Raw genomic sequence first — 23,621 nt, forward strand, 5'->3', positions numbered from 1 at the left:
GAAACAAATATAAAGTTGTTTTTAAGCCTATGTTGCATATTTACATTATAATTAAATGTAACTGTGTGAAAGTATTCTAAGTATTCGGAATACAGTACTCTGAAATTTTAATGTAGGTATTCAGTTTTCTGTAACTAAATACATTTTCAAAGTATTCTTCCCATCACTATTTATACCTGAGTACTAATGACCAATATTTGCTTTCATATCACTGAAAAATTTACGAAGAAGAATGTGGCAGTTTTGAAGGCACAATGTTGATACCATTTGACAGGCAAGAAAATCCACCAGGCATCCCAAAATATTATGCATCAGTAAAATAGTTCCTGGCTGTAAAAGTGCTATGACAAGTGCTCATATAACCACCATGCACTTATTGCTGGTACTCGCCTTATTGCTGCTGTGATTATTACAATGCTACGAAGGTCATTTTAAACTTGGTACGCTGAATATGCATGTGCTGAGGATGTCATGACCCTCTAATGTTTAGGCAGTGACCTTTGACCCTGCACGTGAGATGTTTGAGAAGTCCTGGTGGTTTAAGCATTATTGACCTCCAGTCCTATCAGATAATACAATACAAATAAAAATATTATTACTGCTTTGATCTTTATTACAAGGCTGTGAAGGTCTTATGTTTAGACGATGACCTTTGACACTGCACGTGAGGTGTTTGTGAACGCTTGGTTGTTTTAGCATTATTGACTTCCAGTCTTATCAGATAATAAAATCAAAATAAAAATAAGAAAAAAACCTACTAGCTTGTCATACTTCCTCTGTTTTCCTGATAAGAAGAGAAGATGAACAGATGTGGTGTGATGTGGTCTTCATATATATGGAAATGTGTTACTATCGGTCTCACACTTCTTGAGCAGTCCGGTAGCGATAGTCTTCACCGCTCTCATGGTCTCAGTGCAGGTCGGGCTGATGAGAGATTCAGGCAGAAGAAACCCGAAGTAGCCCGTGTCTCTGAGTTCAAATGCAAATGTGTAAGGGATCCCGTTCCTGTAGGCCCAGTCTATGGAGCTGCCTGAGGTAACATCTGATAAACATAATACACACTACAATTACACAGCTGTCGACTTAATTGATTATCTAAGTACACTAACACTTGGAATAACTTAATTTATAAATAGAAAGTGACATTATTTACTAGTATTTGAAACTTTATTTACAGAAAATGTCTTGTAGGATCATTTTTTTGGATGGTAAATATTATGTTTTATTTGCCTACTTTACCAACACAGAAGTTTGGGGTGAGCGGCAATGTACGGTTTAGTCAACACCAAAAAAGGGTTCAGAGCCACTGATGTAAACACAAATATGATTGTTTTTGTTTATTCTTGAGCATTGTGTGTTAAGAGGTTAGAGGCTGAATTGGTAAAGCTTTAGTACAGGCATTTTTGTGTGATGAGTTGCTTACACTTACACAGAGTGGTGGATGCTGGTCCATATCTGTATTTTACTCCATATGCAGAGTACAGAGCTGACACTGCAGTCTGAGCTGCTGACTCCTGAAAATAAAAAAATAAACATAACTTTATTGACATACTACACCATTTGAGTTATTAAAATACAAATTGATAGAGGTCATATACAGATGTGCTTCACTACGTACCACACAGTTGAAGTTTGGGATGGTGGCGTACTTGTATGAATAGGGGTACAGCAGCATTTGGGCGTAGGCGTGGATGGAAATATAGGCTTTCACACGTTTCTTGTGTTTGCGCAGAAACTTGGCAACAGCTTTTACTTCAGGTTCAGACTCGGGATAAGGGCCACAGTAAGTATCATCGCAGGGATGGGAGGAGGCGCCTTCCTCTGAAAAAAAGAGATGGGAAAACTATAAAGCAATGATAGAACATAAGGCAATGACAGTCCCTTCCTCCAAGCAAAGTTTGGCTATACACCGTTTAGATCACAAGTAAATATCAAAGGACCACGCCTCTGCAGTCTGCATTATTTATGGTCTCTATGCAATCCTTTTGCCATGGCCATGAAAGAAGTCAGCAGATAGAAGAAGAAGAAGAAGATTGTAAGATAGATTTGAATAGAGAAGGTAATATTAAACTGTGAACTGCAGAAAGAGACGTGCTTACATTTCAATAATAACCTAAATAGGACAGTGAGAAAAAATATAAATGAAAACAGAAAGGTATGATTTGCAAGTTTTAAATAAGCACATTTGTTTCATAAAAGGCATAATCAACAAACAATCAAAGATTTTTCCATTTAATGTCTGTCTCTGAAATTACTTGTCAATATCAAATTCAAATGAGCTTTTAATGTAAAGAAGATAAAATTCTATATTCTATTCTATTCTATTTTGGATTATAGTGGCTTCACCAAAGCACATTAGTATCATAGCAATTAAAGAACAGGGAGTGAATAGTGATAGAGTATGTTGAGTTTAAATCTGTCCTTAAACTCACCACACCATTTTACTTTCCAGTTCCTGTTTGCATCCACTCCCCTGCAGTGAAACTTGCGATTCTTGGAGCGTGTTTTTCTCCAGAATCGATCCTACACAAAAGTATAGACATTACAGTGCCACACATCAGTACACAGTCACACACAGTTTACTGTGATTAAGACTTAAATTTCCTTACTGTTGTCCAGCTGAAGTGATATCCATCCACATTGAAAACTGGCATAATGTAGAAGTTGAGCTGGTTGAGGAGCCTTCTCATCACAGAGTCATGTTTATATGAGGACAGGGCCTGTAGTTACATAACACTATTTTATTATTCAGCATATTCAATCAAGTCTTTAATTTATTTATTTTATTTGAAGAGTACATGAGTTGAAGACTACAATAAGTCAATAATAATAATAGGGATTGGACAAAAAGGTGACTAGTGTTATAACCTGCTCATCAATCAGGGATGATGCTGTATGCACCAAGCACTTAAATCAAATTGGACCCTGACCTCCAGTGGCTAACCTTAGTTACTACACAGCACATCTAGCATTCAGAACAAGCCCTTTATAGTAAATTAAAACTCATGTGTAACATAAAAACATAAAAGCAAATACAGGGATTAATAATGAGTCATAAACACTTCATATAAAGATAATAATGTCAGTTGCACTGAAAGTCTTCTTGACATTTTCTACAGAATAATTGATGACAGATTTTTACATTAGATTAGACAAGTGACACTGATCTCGTAAAAGAACACCGACACAACCTGCAAAAAATATTATGTGTTATATTTTTTATAGTTTTCTGAAGTAATGGCTTTTCCTTATTGTTATATGAGCAGGAGGAACAGATGTCCGGAGATTAGGCAGGTTTACAGCCCACACACTACATTAAGCTGACTGTAAACTACGCAAGAGTTTGAGAAATGTGTCCAATAGAGTGACTTGAAAAGTACAGACCTCCTTCACAAACCACTGACAGAAAGCAGGTCCGATCCATTCTCGGGCATGGACACCACAGTCAATCCACACGGCCTTCTTCTGAGGCCGACTTCTCTTTCCTAGCTGACAGCATACACACAGTGTTTTGTAGTGTTGAGTTATAATTTAAGTCTAATAAGGGTCATTACTACCTGAAGGACATAAAGAGGCCTTCCTTCATATGACTTCCCCACAGAAAACATGTCGACCAGGTCGGGATTAGTTCGGTTCATCTCAAACATCCAGCTTTGGATCTTTGGGGGAAGAAAATAATAATAATCATTTCTTAGTATCTTTTATACAGGTTTTAAGATGTATATAAAGCTTCTGAGAGGTTTCTCTTCACTGTGATTGGTTGTATCCACCTGCCACTCACTCAGAGCATGAGGCATATAGCTCTATATGGCTTTCAGAATGAGGAAACATTTGTACATTTTGTTTTACTGACCAATGAACAGGAAACTGAAAGCCATCGGTATGTGCCAATGCTGGTAGTAAGTAGTTGCTTGGTTAAATATGTGCACAAGCTGTGCTGTGTCAAAACACAGTGACAAGTTCATGTTCATGTAATCAACATGGAAAAATAAACAGTGTGAAGTGTTGGTGAATCAATGTTATCTGAGTGTTTGGAGTGAGGCTGAACCTGGTAGTTGGAAGTTTTGGAGCATTTAGAATTGTGTGTTTGCATACAGAAAGCCAAAATACAGAGTGGTACTGTACCTCTTCCAGTGAGTGGTAAACCTCATAGTCATATTGAGAAGCTGACCTCCGCCTACGGGACGAGCGGTACCCAGTCTGCTTTTCTATTTCCTTTTGCAAGTTTGTGATAAACACACTGCAGAGAAGAATATAAACCTGTCAGACAACATAATTATGCAAATCTACAGACGTTGAGTTATAGCCTAAATATGTATAAGTTTTTGTCAACAATTCTCATCTTAATTCACAATTTCTTCTAAAATTAGATGTATCCTAACCATTTTTGTAACATATGGGTCTACCGCATTTTGATTTTGTAATAACCGGGTGGGGAAATTACAGCAAGTGCTAACAGTGAAAAATATGCAGTGAATATGAATCTTTCTATCTCTGAGAATGTTTTTGGCTTACGTGTATATACAATGTCATATACAATGCAATACAATACAAATGATTCTGTAACCTAAATGCAAAACCCTCAGTCAATCAGCACAAAAACAAAAACACTTTCTTTTTAAAGCTGCAGTTCCTCCCTTGGGACAAAGATGACAACGGGACTCTTTCAAGCTAGTGCTGTGGCTGCTTTGATAAACTTCCATCATTTCAGTGATAATTTTGATGAGGGCTGAGCTGTAACGGGACCGGGAGATGAAAGCCTGTTTTCTGGAGCAGATCGTAGAAACACTCTGATGCACTGCAGCTGTGTTCACTGTGTCACAACTTTAAAGGACTTTTACATGAAAACTATGCCCTACTCTGCATGTGTGAATCGTATATTACTGAAGCTGAAAGATGGGAGATTTCTATGGCGTCTACTGAGCAGCTATGTGGTATATATATTTAGATCACAAACAGATTTTGGTTCAGTGTATGTGTCATCTGTTACTTACTGATAACTGATATGCTCCTGCTTTAAACGTGTATGAAGTCTGAGTGTATCGTTGCTTTTCACATGCACATCCACTGTAGCATTGCGGGCGATCAAAGAAAGGCTGTTGGGCTGCCAGAGATCTACCTAAAAATAAGACAAACATACATTTAAAGGTAAAACAATCATTATAAAGCACTTCCTTGCTGTTCCATGTGTGCAAGGGTATATTGTGGGTCTTTAACTAAGGTACTGGGCCTGCACAAACCCTTCATAGTGACTACAGAGTCATCAGTGTAGGTGGAATGTCAACCAAGAGGTGCGCACCCGATCAGGGGATGTTAAATGCCATCTCTAAATGGAAGTCCCATCTGTCTAACACACGTCGTTCAAATTGACTTGGCCTTGTACTGAGCAGACACCTGAACAAACACAACTGCATAATAAACACCACAGGATATGATATAATTACCACTATCCTGTATCTTTGTTCATGTCAGTCAATAGTACAGGTACATACTATCTTCCCTGTCTAGCCTACAATTCATGGATTTGAGAGTGATGACAAATTGTGACTGTTGCCATTGTAAATAACAATTCAAAAGAAAATATGTTGTTTCCAGATGAAGCATTAACTGATGTCAGACAGCTTAAAACTTCTTAAACATTTTGTTATAATGACCAAATTGTTTTTTTTGAGTCTGGTGGGTCTGAACGTTGGTAATAACTAGTGCAGTGTTAATGAGCCAACGCGTTCTGCAAAGTGTCCTCTTAACAATCCACAGTTAAAACCTCACGCTGACCTTATATGGGAGGTGAAACAAACTCATTTAGCTCTTAGTTACCTGCCAATGAATTTCAGGCTCCAAGTACCACACATAAACTTGGGCTGAAAAAACAATGAGAGAAGAATGTGGACCTAGTATTGTAAAGCTGTCCTACCCTGGCCCAGCTGGCTTTGATTTGGCACGGTTTGGGCAAGAAGGCTGGCACACATGCTTGTTAATGTGTCAATACCTTTAATAGTTTACAGAAAGCATACCAAATTATTTAACAAGGCCATAGAGGTCAATAGAAAAGTCTACCATCTTCAAAATGGTTTACGGTGTTTCCAAATGGTTAAGTACCCTAAATGTTCAAACACAAACAAATCTAAAACAGAAAGCACACTTAAATTTCCTGTAAAAATCAGGTTAGACAAACAACTCTCTGAAGGTAAAGTTTATAGCAGGATTTATAAGGATTAGACAATCTTCATCTGCTGTTTAAATGCTTAATCTCCCGTTTCTTGATTCTTGTAAATGCTATTGTTTTGATTTAGTTTATAACATTGTCTAAATTACAATATTATGCCAATATCTGACCACAACAACCCCATCTGGCAATCATTTACATTGAAAAAAAGAGTGGTGTCTTAAAGAGTATCTGACCCTCTATAACTTATGCCAAGTCAATGTAATCACTGCCAGCTTTGACACTGACAAACTGCAGTGCTGAACTCAAGAAGGAAAAAGTGTAGATGTTTGCTGCTGACTTCTGCCACTGAACTGTGACCATTTCAACCACTTGCATATGCAGTGTATACAGGCTCTATAGTGATGATGAGTGAAAATGGCAGAAGTGGATTGAATGTCTGGTCTTGTATGCATATTTGTAAAAAAAGAACTTCCTTTTCCTTGTGGTATAGTATTCTACCACTGTGCGAGTGGGAATACACCTGCCTATCAGCCTCTGCTTATACACTTTCTGTAGGAGAGACTATCCAGAATTTATACATTGGTACATCATATTTTTGTCCTATTTTGGTTTTGCTAGTTGATTCTGGCACTACGTACATATCTGGGAGACTCCAAACACTTGCCCGCAGCTGTCAAAACAGTAGCTGCTAATGCCTATGGTTGACCACACAGCCCTGTGTCCACTGCTCGTCCATGCATGAAAACTCTGGCTAGACACTGACCAGCAACTTGGCCTGTCCACCTCCAATCACAAACATTTACATAGTGGTCTTTTAGCTACAGTTTTACTCTCTATGTTTAGAAGTGACTTTAGTTTAGGCACAGGCCACTTCAAGACTAGACACAGCTATATGTGTTCAGACTAACTTTGTTCTTCTAGCCATTACGGCATCATTATCATGCCACAAATATGCTTTGATATTTCATAAGCATAACACCAATTATCGTTAGACACCACATCAAATATTATTTTTTCAGACAATGTTTTGAGAATGGTCTATAACAGTACTGTATTGATAAATATGTGTATAGAAAAACTACCCTTACATCACAAGCTGGTGACTAAATGTTTCCAAATGTAAAAACATTAAGTGATCGTGTCTTCCAGGGTTTCCCCTAATTGTAGAATCCCAAAAACACATGTAACAGAGTAGTGCAGCCACAAATGACTTTCTGTGGTTTATTTGAAGTTTCAAGACCTCTCTTTATAAAGTCATACCACATAGCAGTGGTATACCTCACTCTGTCTGTGCAGGTGACAGGTGGGATAGAGAATTTCAAGGTGTGGTCCCAATGTAACATAAAGAGAAGAGAAGGGATAGAATAACATATAGGTTTACAATGACCAGAATTACCACAAGACAATTTTGCCCCATGTACTTATATTGTCCATAACAATGTGGTTCTTCTCTTGAAGCATAAGCCCTCATTCAATAAAGTAATACATTTCACTCGTACAATACTTTTGCATATCTTTGTAATAAAAAGAAAAAGTTGATACTTAATTTGAAATATGCTGTAAATTACTAAATGAAAATATTTGTGCAACCCCACCTTCAAGTGTCCCAGGATACTCTTGACTCTTCCAACCTCTTCCTCAGTGTTGGGGTGTATCCTGAAGACCTGATCCCTGCAAAAAAAAAAAAAACCAAAACAAAACAAAACAAATTTTCTGTTAGTAATCGTTACATCAGGTTTAAAAAATCTCATAGAAGAAGGCCTTTCTCAAAGGAAGGAAACATCTGGGCCACAGGTAACTCCAGCTTCAATGTCCTAATTGAAGGTGGCATTCACAATAGCAGATGTGTGATAGAGACAGGGGCGGCTCCTCTTCTCCATGACAGACAGATAAAAGGTCACACCACAGTCGAGCAATCTGACACACACAATTATGGCATTACATTTCCATGCGCTGCAGGTGGAATGGCTCTGCAGAGGACACAGGGGCAGCATCTGGTCTGAGTTTTCATATTGTAAAGCCATCCCTCATTTTCTCATTTTACTGTGAAGAGTTTAATAATCGTACACCAATAGTCAGGAAAATCTTTTGGTGTGAATAAAATATGTACAAAACCTTTTTTTTCTTAGAATTTTCTTATGTAAATGTAAAAAGACAACTTATCTTTATATATCATTTGCAAAGTAGTAGCCACATTGCCAGAAACTAAATGTGTGACAACAATTTCTTACATCTGACAAGCCTCTCAAAAAACATCCAATGAAAGTTATACATAAAAGGTTTAAACACGCATCTCGGGGATTTGGATATGGAAGTCACAAGACAACAAGACACAAGGTGAACTTCAAAGCACCTTTTCATCAAATCAAATGAAATAAATCAAGCTGGTAGCAAAACATTAAAACACACATCCCTCACAAGAGATAAAATAAGATATGGTTTTATTATTCCCTTTTCTTTTTTAATCTGTAGTCTTTGTTAGGCTCAGTGCCAGTAGCTTCAGTACAGTTTTCAGTGTCCTCTCTCTGAAAGTGAATCCATATTATCACAAATTCAATAGTGAAGCGTCTTAAACAGCTGAGAGGTCATTTTAATAATACACAAATATATATAAAAATGTGTCCATTAACATTGTTCTGGGTGTTCTGAAATATGATTGACTAAACTTGTGCGCAGAGGTTAAAACGTTCTAAACACAAGCTTAGTGGTAAGTACATATTTTACCTCATTATTTTTAAGTATCCAAATGACTAAAATTATATGCTTATGAATAAGCCTCTTCCACATGTCTGGGTGTGCCCTGCTTTCAGCATCTTTAGAACTAGATTGTGCTCTTGTCATGGATGTCCTGTCTGTAATTACCTAAACATGTAGTCTGCATGTGCCCCTTTTCAGACACATGTAATTGGGGCTGATGAAAGACTAGTTTCCCGATGCACTGTGCTCACTGCTTCTGTCTCAATATACAACACACTGTACCCTTGCCAGCCTATTTTATTGCCTATAGTGGAATTATATAGGGTCTGCTGTTCATTCAAACATATGTCCCTACAAAAGCAATGATATAGTCTATTTATAGTATGTGGCATGTGGCAAGTATTCAAAAGTAGCCTACTGTTACATCATGTTACTTTATTAAACATACACAAAAACATATAGTACTTGGCTTAATGCTGTCAATTTTGTGCATAAAAGCATGTACAATAGGGTTCTCCCAGGGGCCAGACAACACTGGGACTGTCCTGGATAAAACATTGAATGACTGATAGGGAAATAAATACATGTTGCTCCTACAGGGTACATTAGGCTATTACTACCAATTGCAGTTTGAACTAAGATTACTTCCAAAACTTCTGTGCAGTTTGGTCAAAAGTCAAAATATTATAGTTAGGCTGTTATTTATGGGTGCAGCATGGACTTTTTTTTTTTAAAGCCTAACTCTTTATTTGCATATTTAGACAGATGATTATGACAAAAACATAGCCTACTGGAGTCGAGGTAATAAGACTGATACTCTCCACCTTTGTGAACAGGATATGCGCACTGTCACTTTCTCTTTACTAATCTCAGTTTTAACCATTGTCACACAACGATGCAGACCCTGAATCTCATGAATGAACTCTCTTCTGCACAGTGGCCCCCGCCTTGATGCTGTTACTTACCCTGCGTAGCGGTTATTGTAGAGATATCCACAGACTGGACCTAGCACATGACTGCAGATTATCACACATGTCAGTAAAAGCCAGGCACGAAATCTGCTCCTTTGGTCCGTGCGCGCCATGCTTGACCGGCGCATCAAAGTCCTCGCTGGGCACTTTGAAGGATGCGAGCGCGGAGAGTTGGATAAGACCCGCGCACAGATTGGCAAAAGTTCCCCTTTTACTCCGCGCGTCTATCTCCGGTTCTTCACGGTGCAAAAGGTGCGAACCCCCGTCTGCACCAATGGGGGGGGGGAGCGTTTACAGCCCCTTTGAAGCCTTGGAGGGGATTTTAGGGCAGCTCGTTTTAAAAAGGCGAGGAGGACCCGGGTCAGGTCACGTGGTTCATGAGCGTCGGTGAGTAACAGGACCTCTCACATCCAGCCTGCAGGTAGTACATCCAGTCTGGTCTGCATGTCCATTTACAGAGCACATAAGCACTAAGATATTACCACGGTATTGTGTCTCAGCATGACCTATGGCTCACTAATCTTAATGTCACGCCCATGTTGACATAGATCAAGTAACTTACCTCCAGCACATTTAATGAATGGGCCAGTTCATCTAAGTGTTTGCTTTCAACATACTTTTAATCCAACGCTTGTTTTGGATTGGAATATTATTACATTGTGTCATGTAATAGACAACAATGATGGAACTATGCACTGATGTAAGCTGTGCAAGAGGCTGAACTGGTTAAAATGAGAAACTGGTAATGCAAAATCTCTTTCCTCGAGTAGAATGTTAAGGATATATAAATAACTTTGCGTGTCAAAACAGATAAAAGTATTTCCTTAATACTAATACTGTCTCAGGTGGCTTAAACTTTACAAGCTTGTTATCTGTTATTAATTTTATCCCCGGTGTTAAGCTACTTCTGCAGCCACATTCGCCCTGGGGCTGACTGACAGGTGTGGGTGTCATTCTGTGCCAAAGACCTCTCTGACCTCCACCAACTGCACATCAACAATGACGTCAACCAAATAAGCTACAGCTGGATTTGAATCATCAGGTTATGAGACTGTGAGACACTCCTGCCTTTCTCACTACGTCTGCTATTACTCTTATCAGGATCCCCACCCCACGACCATTATATATACTTATTTTGTCCATTTTCTTGTGGCAAAAAGGCATAAGTCAAGGCACTGGCCCCACTTTGTGCACTCTTGGAACCAATTGTGCTACGTCAATGAGGTAGAGGAAGCCTTTTCAAGAGTTTAAGAAAAAAGATCCTGCCTCACCTTAGTGTGACTTTGCTCTTTCATCTCACTCAATGGGCTTCAGATCCAAACTGAATGTCACTTTAGGCTTTCACCACATTCAGAAGTAAAAATAGAAGTGAAGTGCTTATGGTTTTACTGAGTTACGTATCTGCTTGGTCTGAGCTAATGGGGAATCCCTGTATAAAGCATTAGATAATTGTCTCTATTATTCCTCTCCCTTTCGTGCCGAGGTTTGATCCTTTACTTATCGCCTAACTCTGTGATTAGATGCCTAAGTCAACTGGCAGTCCTCTTGCTTTTGTGATCGCACAGCAACAGCACATTTTTCACATGCTTCTCCCCAGTGTCAACGCCTCACCACCTGTTTTATACCCACCACTTATGTAGAACAATGAACTCTGAACTCATCCTCTGTGGACAGTGCACAAATGACACAATGAGTCAATGAAGATTTCATGCTGTGAGCCATACAGGTTTTTTTTTAATGCTATTACTCAACGGTGGATAATTAAAAGTACAGGGCAACAATAGCCCCACTGATCTGAAGGTTGGCGGTTCGAATCCCACTCTCAACATAAAAATCAATGGTTGAGCGGTTCCAGCTCCCACAGATGAATGAGGTTGTTGTGTCCTTCGGCAAGACACTTAACCCACCTTCACCCACCCCCCAGTGTCTGCGTGTACTGGTGTATGAATGTGGTGTGAATGGGTAAGTAGTTTATTGATTTAAAGAGCTGTGAGTGCCTTGAAAATGGATATATAAAAATATGACTAGGTGAACTACTACATTGAAATAGATAAAAACACAGACCTAAGGATCAACACAAACTAAATGCTTAGAAAGACTCAAGCGACAAGACATCCGTGTGATTCTGCAGTATCCATATGTGTAACTCCTCAATGATAATGACCCTGTTAAAGCACAACTTCAGAAACTTTGCTTTAATGTGATATAGATATAAATTAGCTTCACAAAGCACTACCCCGAGCCCTCCATCCTCCAACAATGTGTTCAACCTACTCAAATCCCAACACAGAATAAAACCCTCATCCAAACCCCATCCAGCCTGATATACAGCATCCCAACAGTCACGCTTTGGATGTTCGCCTTTTATATTTCTCAAACTAAACTTTTAAATCATGTTCATGCACTGTGGGATGCTCTTCATTGAAATGTTTCAGAAGTTGTCTGTGGAGAATCGACAAAAAGAATATTTTTGAACTTATGCTTTAATAGTCTTCTTTTACAAGGATTCTGACGTCAATGCTTTCAGGCATGGCTATTCTTCAACAAGATCAAGAAAGAAAAAATAAATAAATAAGTGGTTAGCATGAACAACTAGCCTACTTATATTGATTACTGAAAAGCATATATTTATAACCTCTTCTACTACTGTTACTATTATGATTACTTAAGTGTGTTTCTAGCCACATAGCTTATACCCTATGTTATGTTCATTTATAAAGTTGCATTTCTTTGCATTGCTAGTGGAGTATTTCTTCACTAGTAGTTCTGCTATTACCTCTACTAATACAAACAGTTCTGCCACTACTGTTCATGTTTTAAAAAATTAGCCCCACATAATCCATATTACTCCTATTACCTTAACCTCATCTATTTAATAAATCCAAAGTGTACTCAAACTATTTAGTTTACCACCTCTTGTCTTTCCTAAAATGTTCCTAATCTGGACTCATTTCATATAAAACAAACAAAATGTGTCAGGATGTAATTTCTCATCCACTCCACAGCTGTAAGTAGCACTTTTCAGCTTGTCATGTTAACGCAAAGCCTCACTACATCTTTGTTCCACACTCATTTATAATAATAATCCACATCTTTTAGTGTAAAATGCCATCTACGACACTGCAATGTTAAATGGAGTAGAATTACAGCCAGTGGCTTTTCTCAAGAGCATAACATAAACCACTGTGTTTTTAACCTCCACATACAGAAGCATATTCATGTAAAAATGCTGCCTTTGCGTTCTATGTATATCGTGTTCTGGGATTTGTAGAGCTGGCATTGGACACACAGTGCGGTGGTCCCGTGTTGTTTTAATGCAGAGGAGGCCTGGGCTGTGTGTGTGTGCGTGCATGTGTGAGTGTGACTGTGGCGCTGGTGGGTTGGGTCGGGTGCCTACTTTTGGGGCAGTGCTTGTCACAAAAGAGCCAAAGTCTGCAGGATCTCAGGGCAGCACCATGCTCCAGTAAATCATCTCATTTCTGAGTGCTGAGTGGTGTGAATGGGTCCTTTGAGAAGATAGGAAAAGTAGTAGTAGAGTAGTTTTAATCCCTTTGCTATTGCTGATGAATTTTGCATATAACTCAAAAAGGCATTTGCTTTAGTGACAGTCCTATAAGGAACATCCCCTATGATCTGGTTTATTGATAGTAGGGGCTTCAATTGGTGGACAAGAATTAGTACACTCCATTATATTTGCCCATCACGTTCAGTCTGCCCTCTCAAATTTAGCAAATTAAGAACGCCAGCTTAGATTATAAGATACATTTTTCTAGTTCATTTTCTTCATAAAGTCGGTGTTCATTCTGTGAACTGCAAGGAGCAAATCAAAGTTAGTGCATAAAATATAGTACTAAAACACAGTGCATAAAACAAATTGTGTTTATTAAGGAATACAGACATTGCGAGATAAGCCACTGACAGAAATACCATTTTGCAATGCCTGGTGGTCTCCGAAACCACTCCAACATCACCCAGTCAGTGCACATGGTTGACCCTTGAACCTGGAGGGGAGAACTAATGCGGAGAGGTGAAGGGTTAAAGATGGCTGGTCATTCAGGAGACAACGTAGCCCTTTGGCATTTTGGGAAATTTTCACACTCAAGAGCGTAGCAGCCTATAAGGATTTAAGAGGGATTTAAAAGTGGCAAGCCATAAAACAAGAATGTGGATAAAATATAATCCATTATTGTCGAATACACCTGTGGGCCACAAAATAGGATACAGCCACTCAATTACATAGCAACAGAATTTGCAATGTTTTAGGTTAAATCTCTAACACAGAAATTTGGCAACTGAGTACAGCGCTGAACTGGCAATGCTATAATTGAAAGGGATCATAAATATTTTAAAATTACAACTTTTACCCTGTTTTATTTGTGTGTATTTACCTTGAGTCATATTATTCTTTCATTGCACTCATATGTCATTGGCATTGTCTGTGTTTGTTCACTTTACAAGCAGTTGCTATGGCGGTAGCTTGCTGTCAGCACAATGCATCCTCCTTACCCATTACTTACTATTTATTTCATCTTTGTTGAACGTTTATAAGTGCTAGTTCTCCGTCTGTACCCGCATTCTTTCTGTAAAAATTGTAATTGGCTTTTTTTTTTAGCATGGCCCAAGGCAAAATGTAGAATATATGCTGTGAAATCGAAGTGCCTCTGCATGTCTGGGTATATCCTCTCTAAGTGCTCAAATTCACCTAATGACTACTTTTGTTGTTCTCCAAATAAACATGAGTAAATTCATGTAGATGTGTAATAGGCCTATGTACGTATGTATGCTGCTGCTGGTATTATTTAAAAATCCACATTTGTTTTTGGCTTGTACAGTGGAAGCTTGCCTTAAACTCCTTGTCCAATAGGATCATGGCTTCCCAGCAGAGCACACCAAGCCACTAAACCACAAATAATTAACTTAATTCCACAGACAGAACCGTAGGCTATAAAAATGCACAGCGGGGATTTACCTGCTCCACAACGCTTAATTTAAAACCACAAAGAGCTAACCACTAATACATTTCAGAAGTTTTTAAGATACAGCACAAAATATGCTGCTACATAGTGAACGTGCCTTTATCTTTTTATCCATGCAACAACAGTACCCTCTAATGGTAAGATGAAGACATTGCAGTATATTACAAATTGCAATACCACATGTGACCAGCAGGATACAGCATGTGTCCACATTTGGTCTTGCTTTGATGGCCTCATATCACCCCATACACTCAGAATCCTGTTAGCTATAAAAATCGACCAACAAATCAATGTTTAACGCACTTGTACACAAATCAAGGCCATTCTCTAACTGGTCTTTATAATTAGTGGTTCTTTTAATTATTGAAATTATATTATATTCTATTAAAATGTACTTGTTGTTCTGTGTGTTGCTTAAATACACTTTACTGCCTGCATATTGCTTTATGACAGTATTCATCACTTTAAATGTAAAATGGTTTCACAGATTGAACCACTTCATATGTATTCTCTCTTCTCAATTAATTTATACATCTCTGTGAGTTTATAAGTATTGTTTATGCTGGTAAGTGGATGGAGGCTCCACTGGCAACAGGAGGAGCTCAATTGCTCAGGAGCTCAGAGTAGAGCTGCTGCTCCTCGACATCAAGAAGAACCAGCTATGGTGACTGGGGCTTCGGTTTCTGGTGTCTCTTTGATGCCCTCCTGTGGTGTTTCCTGTAGGTGTTTCTGGAAAGATGTTTTGAGCAAGTAAGACAATACAGGATTGCTCAAACACGCACAAATATATCAAACTTCATCTCTGAGTAAGTTAATTATGAGTGAACCCTGTTACAACATGGTTAAAAGCCCATAAAAGTAGATTTTACATAATATGTCCCCTTTAAATCTCACCATTTACCACTGGCATGAGGCGTGGTCCTTTACGTGTCTGTCTGTGTTTGGTGGGTCTAAGCTTCTTGGGCTCCAATACTTGTCATAAAACCATTTGCAGTTTACTGTTGCATGGCTGAGGCTTTATGCCAGAAATTCATCAGCTTCATTAGGCAGCCACTGCAGTTTTTAAAGTGGAAAGTAAGAGGGGGGGTTACTAAGAGGAGCTGTTAAAGTAATAGGACATGGTTACCCAGACTGCTGCAATGGCACTTTGGGTTTGGGGACTGTGCAATTAAACAACAAGCACCCTTTATGTTAGAAGAGAATGGATTGTATTAACACATTCTGCCTTCCTCTGTTCATTTCACTTTTCTGTTATAATCAATTTAATAATTTAAACATAGGTGAAAACTAAATCACTGAGTTTTTGTAATTAAAGTTTTCAACAGCTTATAAAGGTCTCTCACAGCAGAGACTGTATGTTGACGCTGTACAGTGTTTCTGAAAACAAAAAAAGGTCCTTATGGTTAATGCCAAACTGTGTAACATCTCCATGGTGGCATACAGGTGGCGGGCCCTTCACCTCAACAGTTACATAGTGCACCTTTAACAAAAATGCAAACATTTTAAGTTTCAAATTAAAACTTCTGCCCTTCAAAGTCGCCTTTATGTTTTTATTCTGAAGGGCACAGCCGGATATAGTTTAACTTGTGCGCGTGTCTTTACTTGGTCCATGTCGGAGGAAGGCAGGATCAGGGATGAGGAAAGTCACATGGAGACAACTTTCCCACTGGAGTCCGGCTGGTGGGGAACTCCTCAGTCACGCTGCAGCCGCGTCTCATCCCTTTGACAAACTTTTCTTTTATCCTGCTTTTTTATAGACTGTTTCCTCGCGGACGTAGCTCATGAAAACACCGGTTGCACGCTCACTCTCCACGCTGAAAACTTTGTGCATTGAATCCCAGTTTGTGATGTAAAACCTTGCCGAGCTGCTGCATTCACTGACCCAACAATGACCGAGGAAAACAGGAGTGAGCACCGGGCTGAAAGCGGGAAGGATTTGGAGAAACAGCTCCGGTTACGCGTGTGCGTCTTGAACGAGCTTTTAAAGACCGAGCGGGACTATGTCGGGACGCTGGAGTTTCTCTCGGTGAGTTTTGGCAACTTTTAACAACAGTCTCTACAAGTGTGAGAATAACCCAACAAGTGCTAACTCCATAGTAAACACACGCATAAAAGGGTCTTTAATATGCACGGGACATCCCATCTGACGCACGCTCTACATGGGAACCATCTCCATCCCTCAAAACACCATTTGATATTATAAACAGATTACAAGATTTAAAGCAAGCAACACATTTGAGTCTTAATAATTGATCACTTCTTATAAAACATATCAAAACAACCTGGAGTTTACTTTGGCTGTGTATTTGCCCATATATTCAGCCTATTCAGTTGTAGAAGCCTAGACTAGTTGTAAATCATGAATGGGAAGGTGAGTGACTGAAGGGTCTTGGGTGCATTATGTTTGAATTGTATGTTGCGTGTCATTGAGAGAGCTCTTTCCTAAACCACATGTACTGTATGAATGCCCCGGGCCTACACCCCCCACCCACAGGCCAGATGTTTTCAATGGATGACACTGGGACTCTCCTATCAGCTCCACATCAGGAGAGGCCTTTCTTTCATACAAGAGTGTGGGGGATGAGATTTTGGTCTTCTTCTACCCTGATGGAAACAACTATTTATGCTGATGTGTTGAAATGAGGTGTTACAGTTACATTATGTAGACTAAAAATAACCTTGGTATGTTGAAACTGATGATGATATTAGTTCGAGCAACAGTTATTCACAGATACCATTCATTTCACGATGGAACAGCCTCCCTCTGTCTTAAAAACCCACCTCTTCTCCCTGGCATTTAACACTTGTTAGACAGGATATCATGGTGTTTTATTGTTCTTTTTGTATGTATTGTATCATCTGCGTATTTGTTTTTTGTTTACTTTTCATGTGAAGCTCTTTGGGCAGCTGAAGTTTTTAAATGTTCTTCATAAATAATATTGAAACTTGAATATTTATTGACTTGGCAATGGCACTGCATCCAGAAAACGTACAAAATTTAGTTCCACCCTTGTTGCCCAATGAAGTGTTCTTTACACTGTAGGTCATAGTGTTTTAGGAAGGCGGGTCTGAAGTGCCTGGGCTTGGTGCTGTATATGCCGTGTATAAGCATATTTCCTGGTGGCGAAATTCTTTTGAGATTAAGAACAATGACGGACAATTGGAGTTTGGTAGCCTGAGTTGAACTGTGCGCACATTTTAAGATCCAATGCACTTTTCGCTTTCTATGAGATGTAAACAAAGACATAATTAACTTGTATTTACTTTTTCAGTCTGAATACCCTATGCTTCACCTCTTACCCTTCCTGTACTTGCCTTAATTCACAGCTTATATAGCAGTCTGGCAGTGATGGAGAGGCCCTTGGGGAACTGTCTGCTCTATCTGCCCCGTCTTATGTAATGAACAATTGTAGCTCGATATAGTGGGCGGCGGTGGACACTCATGTTTATTTTGGACAGCAATAAGCCAATAGACTGACAGTTATCCTTAGAAATATCTCAATGAGTTAAGTAAACAGTGCTTTATATGGCTCCTGAAATTCTGCACAATGTGGTCTACTGAAAAACTTTGCCATTGTTGGCCGTTGATTTAAAATGATTGAAAATGCCATTCGGATAAGAAAGAATAGAAGGCGGCACAAAGCAGGAAATCTTTGATGCACTGATTCTAAAGGGAGATGTGAGCCACAAGTTAACTTAATATATTCCAAAGAGCTTTGCAGTGTATTAAGTGGTCCCCGAGCTGCTGACTTCCTCTGCCAGACAAAAGCCTGTTGAACCATGAAGCAACCACAGTGTAAGGCATTATACTGCTTTTCCAGCGACAAGTCAAACATGCATCTTTTTAATGTTGAGACAATTGAGCTTAATTGGATCCATGTGTTTAAAGTAGAATCTATATGTAGCCCATGATTCACGATACATCATTGGTTTATTTTACTACTGGACAGAGATGCTATGAATGTTGGTGGTCATTTTTAAAGCTGTTGTTTCAGTAAACTGGCTACAGGAAGTTGAGCCTAATAGCGAAAACAGATGTGAAATGGTCATTAACAGGTTCTGAGAAGCAAAGGCAGTGGTGTAGTGTTGTGCATTGAATACAGGTTGGTTTAGGGGACACTCTAACATATAATTGAACCTCTATATTTTGTGTATATTACATGATTAATATCTCAACTTTTATATGTCAATATGGCGACAAACTATGGCGAATGATTAAGATCAGATACTGATTCACTTGTGCAATAATGTAAGATGGGAACGTATTGTCAATAGTTGGTTGCACTGTATATTACGGCACAGTATTATTATGGTTATAAGACAGTAGTATCATAATTGGCAAGTGGGATAAAAAGGGAGAAATGTTTTTTAGCCCAGTTTTCCTTTTAGCTTAAAATTGTAATATTATATAATTACTCTAGTGTTTCCTGGTTATTTACAGTCTTAATATTTGGTTTGGGTTAGAGGGTTTAATCATATTGCTATAAAATAAAACTAAATTTCAGATGTGTCGCGTTTTTTATTATTATTATTTTTATTTTTTACTATGTTAATACATTTTTAGCATACGCCTCGTGCTGTATTTCAACAAGCTTGTTTATACATGGAAATACTGTAAATGCATATTATATTCCCAAAGGTTCAGTGTTGCTCATGCATTACATTTGATTTTTATGCAGCCAAAGGTAAACAAACCAGCAAATATATAAGTAAGTTGTATATTTTGCCTCTCTGTAATTGGTTGACTTTTGTGTTTGACATCTTGGGAAGGAGACTCTCCTCTTGTCTAACTGTCCCTTGAGCCCTTTGCAGTGACTTGCTTGGATTTACATTTCACACTGCCACCACATCTGCAGGAGTAGACTCATGTTCTGTCTCCATGGATAAAAATGTTCGTTCCACATTAGCCCTGATTTATATAAGAAACATGAACTATAGATATTTGTTCCCCGACTGGCTGTTTGTTTTGAGAAATGATTTCGTAACGCTTTATGCATCACAGCCTAAAATGATATGTGGAGGGGATTAACTATTAGTCAGTAGAGTTTTGTTTTTTTTAACATATTAACCCAGGGTCCAATTTCAATTAAAAAACCTGAGCCGGATCATCTTTTGTCCTCAGAGAGACTGCAGATTTAGACAACTTTTTTCAGCTTCAGTGTTTGAAATTTCAATTGGATATAGTTTTCTACTTTGACAAATTACCTCAAGGGACTATTCACTCATTATACACACATTCACAGATGTACACAGACAGTTTAGGCAAATCAGGTTAAGTGTATTGCTCAAGGACACAACATCAAAATGCTGTGTAAGCAGATATCAAACCGGCAGACAGGCCAGTTTGTTATATAGCTATACTGTATAACGGACTGATTATGATGTTGTGTTTTGTGCTTAGTTGACATTCATACATTTTAGTTTGTTGTTGTGAAAATAGCTAAAACATTTTTATTTCATGTCACCACAACAAGGCTTCTACTTTGTGGCAGTGACCCCCATAGCTTAACTTTTTGAATAGTTAATTTATTTTCTGTTTTACCACTTTAGGGACACTCTAAACCTTTTGGGATCTTAATGTTGGATAAAGATACTTCGCTTTTGTCTCAATTTTTTCAAGCAGGATTTCCTTCCTTCCTGGCCCTCCCTCTCTTTACATTGTGCTGCCCATTTCCTGCTCCAGCTTGCACACTTCCCCCACAGTCCCCGAGCCAGGGCCAGAGTCCAGCCGCTGCCTATAGAGCCACTGCGGGGAAAGGAGTGTGGCGCAGAGGTGGTGCTGATCCACTGACCGCAGGGAGAAGGCAGGCTTTGATATGCCAGCTGTCCAGTCACGGGGCGCTTACGTGAGGAAATTCAGAAGATCCAGGGGTCCGTATAGACACCAGTAAAGAGGTCATCATCACAAGGAGCCTAGTGTTTTGAATGGCCCTCTCCACTGCAGGGGACATGATCAGTATGCCCTCAGTCAGTCTCAGAGCCTCTGAAGCCTGCTCTTCAGTTCATAAAGTGTCTCTTCCCCACTTTCTGAATTTGCTGGGCTCATATCCTGTAAACAGCCAAAGCCACCGTAGCCAGACATGATGGGAAATTTCACTTCAGTCAGAATGATTTAATTAAGCTCCTGACGGGGATATGCTGCTGTAGCTCCAAGCATTAGACAAGTGGCAGTCTGTTTCTGGAGGACACTTGCTGTGCAGACATTTTTATTCCTCACCCTTTGGTTAATTTGTCTATTGTATTTTTCCACAGCTCCTTAAACCCCAGGATCTGAGTGATTGACAGACATATTACATTGAGCATGTGTTGTTAATAGAGACTCTATTATTAGACCAGACGCTAATGGAGTGCAGACCATCTTGCAATGTTCATGATGAAGTACCAATCCCAAACTTACCACCTTGTTCAAGACAAATGCTCTGTAAAATGTGCACACTGTAGAGTGTATATATTTCATAATTATATGAATTTATTAATCATCATTTCGTTTTAACCAACAAACCAAAATAGACAAGTTACATCTATTGTGCAAAGACCAAAATGTTTCTGAGACTTGATTGATACAGCTGTACACCAAACATGAACAAACATAAATTAGTTCTTTTCCATCATCTCTTGTTTGGGAACTTGGCACTTTTCCCTGTCTATTCACCATTCATGCACAGAAAGCCTGTGATGAGCAGAACCCTGGCAGGAGGGGCTGTTTGGGTGGGCATGCTCTGAACAAGTCTGGGGAAGAAGTTGGACAACAATCTGGCAGACTCCACTCTCCATTTACTACATCCGGTGCTGTCGTGTTGGACACCGGCTGACGCGGCAGGTTTATAGTGTATGTCCTCCCTGCTGGGACTTGGTGCATGAGGCGCGCGTGAGTGAAATACTAATCACATGGTATTTGTTGGTGTGTTACGGTCACGGTTGGCACTCTCAAACACGAGCAGAAAGATTTGTGCCTAGTCATTTTGTAGATTGATGCCTCTGCGCTATATTTCCCGACAGGCTCTTAGGAATAGCCGGGGTAGCGGTGGATGAGGCTGCACTCGAATGCACATGGAAATTGAGGATGCATTGTTGGAGAGCACTGCGGTCCCTACAGGCCGACCCTCATCTGCTGCAGAGGCTCTCACTACTTAATATCCAATTTCACAAGTCAAAAGAGTTGTATAATATGACCAAGATGCCTTTCATTTATAGTGCTATGATGGGTGAAATTAAACAGGAGTCACAACCTGTCGGATAACCATGGCAACTATCATTTTAGGTTATTTGAAATGTGAAATAGACATCTTGAATATTGCTTTTTGCAACAGTACATGAATGGCCAAGTGTGTGGGTCAAGCAAAGGCAAACAGGGTGGTGCATGCTTGGAGACAGGAGAGAGCCCTTGGAATTGTCATGGATGTTAATTGAACCAGCACATATTCAGTACTGCTAATTTAAAATATACTTTCAAAGTGAGGGGGACTGACCAAATTGAATAGCTCACATTAAACGATTAACTCTTTGACATACTCTATATGAATAGTAGATCACTATATGAAAATAACACTGAAAATTAATTCCCTGAGTCCCTATAGTCATTATAAACATCCCCTGTTCCTATTATACCTTTTATACCTAAGCATGGAGTTTAATGGGGTGTTAGTTCCTTTGGACTTTATTTTTTCTCCAGATTTATACACAGCCAATCAAAAGTTTGGACACACCCTCTCATTCAATGTTTTTTTGTTTTTGTTTTTTTGTTACTATTTTTACATTTTATATTCATACAGAAGGCATCACATATATGAAGTAAGATCTATGAAATTATTAGTTAAAAGAAATATTTAGTAGTTACTTCATTTTTTTTCTTCGCTACATAATTCCATAGATCTTGCTCCTTATATTTGATGTCTTCCATATGTATCTAAAATGTAGAAAGTAGTTAAAAAACTGACTGGTAGTGTATATGTGTGTGAATGAATGAGCTGACTCACTGCTGGTGACCTGTTGGTACAAATAAAGTAACCTTGAACCTAAAGATAGGCTTACATTCCAGTTTGGGACAGGGGCCGGGTTGGGAGTGATAAGGGGGTTGGGCATGTGTATCAAGGGAGCTATGAAGAGCAGTGTCTTGCTGTTTAATTGAAACTTCCTTTGCACAAAGCCGTGTCGTCCTCACTGGGATGTCATGTCATGAAGTCCTAACAAGCTTCTACAAGAGTGATTATTCTGTCTTTCTCCATCATGATAAGACTCCCTGGACACATTCAAAACATCTGTCAGCATTTGGGAGTTTTAAAAATGTGAAAAACAGAACTAGTTCATTTTAAATGGGTTGCAAAGGACAGAGTGGAGTTTTGCCATCACGCTAATGCTAAAAACAACTAGCACACCAGTTTTACTTCCTGGTAAAACTATGAAAACATCTTATTAGATGCAGACAGCACACACTGGTCCCATTTTGGCCCCAAGAGCTGCTTTTACAATTTATACTGGGGCAAAACACATTTCACTTTATTACATAAAAAATTGGGTACCCTTTAAATGTCCATTGGGTCAATGACATTTATTCGTCCAAATGAGGACAAAGTTTAACCGTGTTTCTGAAAATACACAGCATAGGCCTACAGGATGTTTTGTGAGAGGCTGTTGCTTGATTGCCAGTCAAAGCAAAAGAGCAAATCAGTGAATCACTATGAAACGGAAAAGACAGCTTACCCAATGATCTCACAGGGAGATGCATTCATTCTTATAGTGACCAATGCCATCGATCTTCTGTCTTTTTTCAAAAATGATCATATATTGTGAGGATAGATTATGTATTAG

General features: G+C 39.0%; 2 protein-coding genes across 3 annotated transcripts in view; one reads left to right on the forward strand and one right to left on the reverse strand.

Annotated features, from left to right (window-relative positions):
• Window positions 1–292: 292 nt before the first annotated feature.
• On the reverse strand, window positions 293–10,020 carry cpa6 (carboxypeptidase A6). Its single transcript, XM_033986190.2, has 11 exons — window positions 9,832–10,020; window positions 7,765–7,840; window positions 4,995–5,119; window positions 4,126–4,240; window positions 3,558–3,659; window positions 3,385–3,489; window positions 2,610–2,720; window positions 2,433–2,523; window positions 1,619–1,821; window positions 1,430–1,514; window positions 293–1,042 (listed from the first exon to the last, which is right to left on the reverse strand). Exons 1-11 carry the CDS (start codon window positions 9,963–9,965, stop codon window positions 828–830), a joined length of 1,362 nt encoding a protein of 453 aa, XP_033842081.1. The 5' UTR covers window positions 9,966–10,020; the 3' UTR covers window positions 293–827.
• Window positions 10,021–16,445: 6,425 nt separating this feature from the next.
• Window positions 16,446–23,621, forward strand: part of prex2 (phosphatidylinositol-3,4,5-trisphosphate-dependent Rac exchange factor 2) — a 71,756-nt gene continuing 64,580 nt past the window's right edge. The window contains exons 1-2 of one of the 2 annotated variants that reach the window (XM_055230052.1): window positions 16,446–16,493; window positions 16,571–16,839. In XM_055230052.1, coding sequence (XP_055086027.1) covers window positions 16,702–16,839 — 138 coding nt within the window. In that variant the 5' untranslated portion in view covers window positions 16,446–16,493; window positions 16,571–16,701. Of the gene's footprint in view, window positions 16,840–23,621 lie in introns of both variants that reach the window. The other variant, XM_033986156.2, reaches the window with a different exon arrangement.

Source organism: Periophthalmus magnuspinnatus, chromosome 20 (genome assembly GCF_009829125.3).
Source record: "Periophthalmus magnuspinnatus isolate fPerMag1 chromosome 20, fPerMag1.2.pri, whole genome shotgun sequence".
Lineage (NCBI taxonomy): Eukaryota > Metazoa > Chordata > Actinopteri > Gobiiformes > Gobiidae > Periophthalmus > Periophthalmus magnuspinnatus.

Excerpts from the sequence above, each read along its gene's own strand:
- cpa6 (XM_033986190.2), bottom strand. The coding sequence starts at position 9,965 with ATGCGCCGGTCAAGCATGGCGCGCACGGACCAAAGGAGCAGATTTCGT. Across the intron at positions 4,241-4,994 it reads CAGGAGCATATCAGTTATCA|TGTGTTTATCACAAACTTGC; the intron begins GTAAGTAACAGA and ends TCTTCTCTGCAG. Across the intron at positions 2,721-3,384 it reads GTCAGTGGTTTGTGAAGGAG|GCCCTGTCCTCATATAAACA; the intron begins GTCTGTACTTTT and ends ATGTAACTACAG.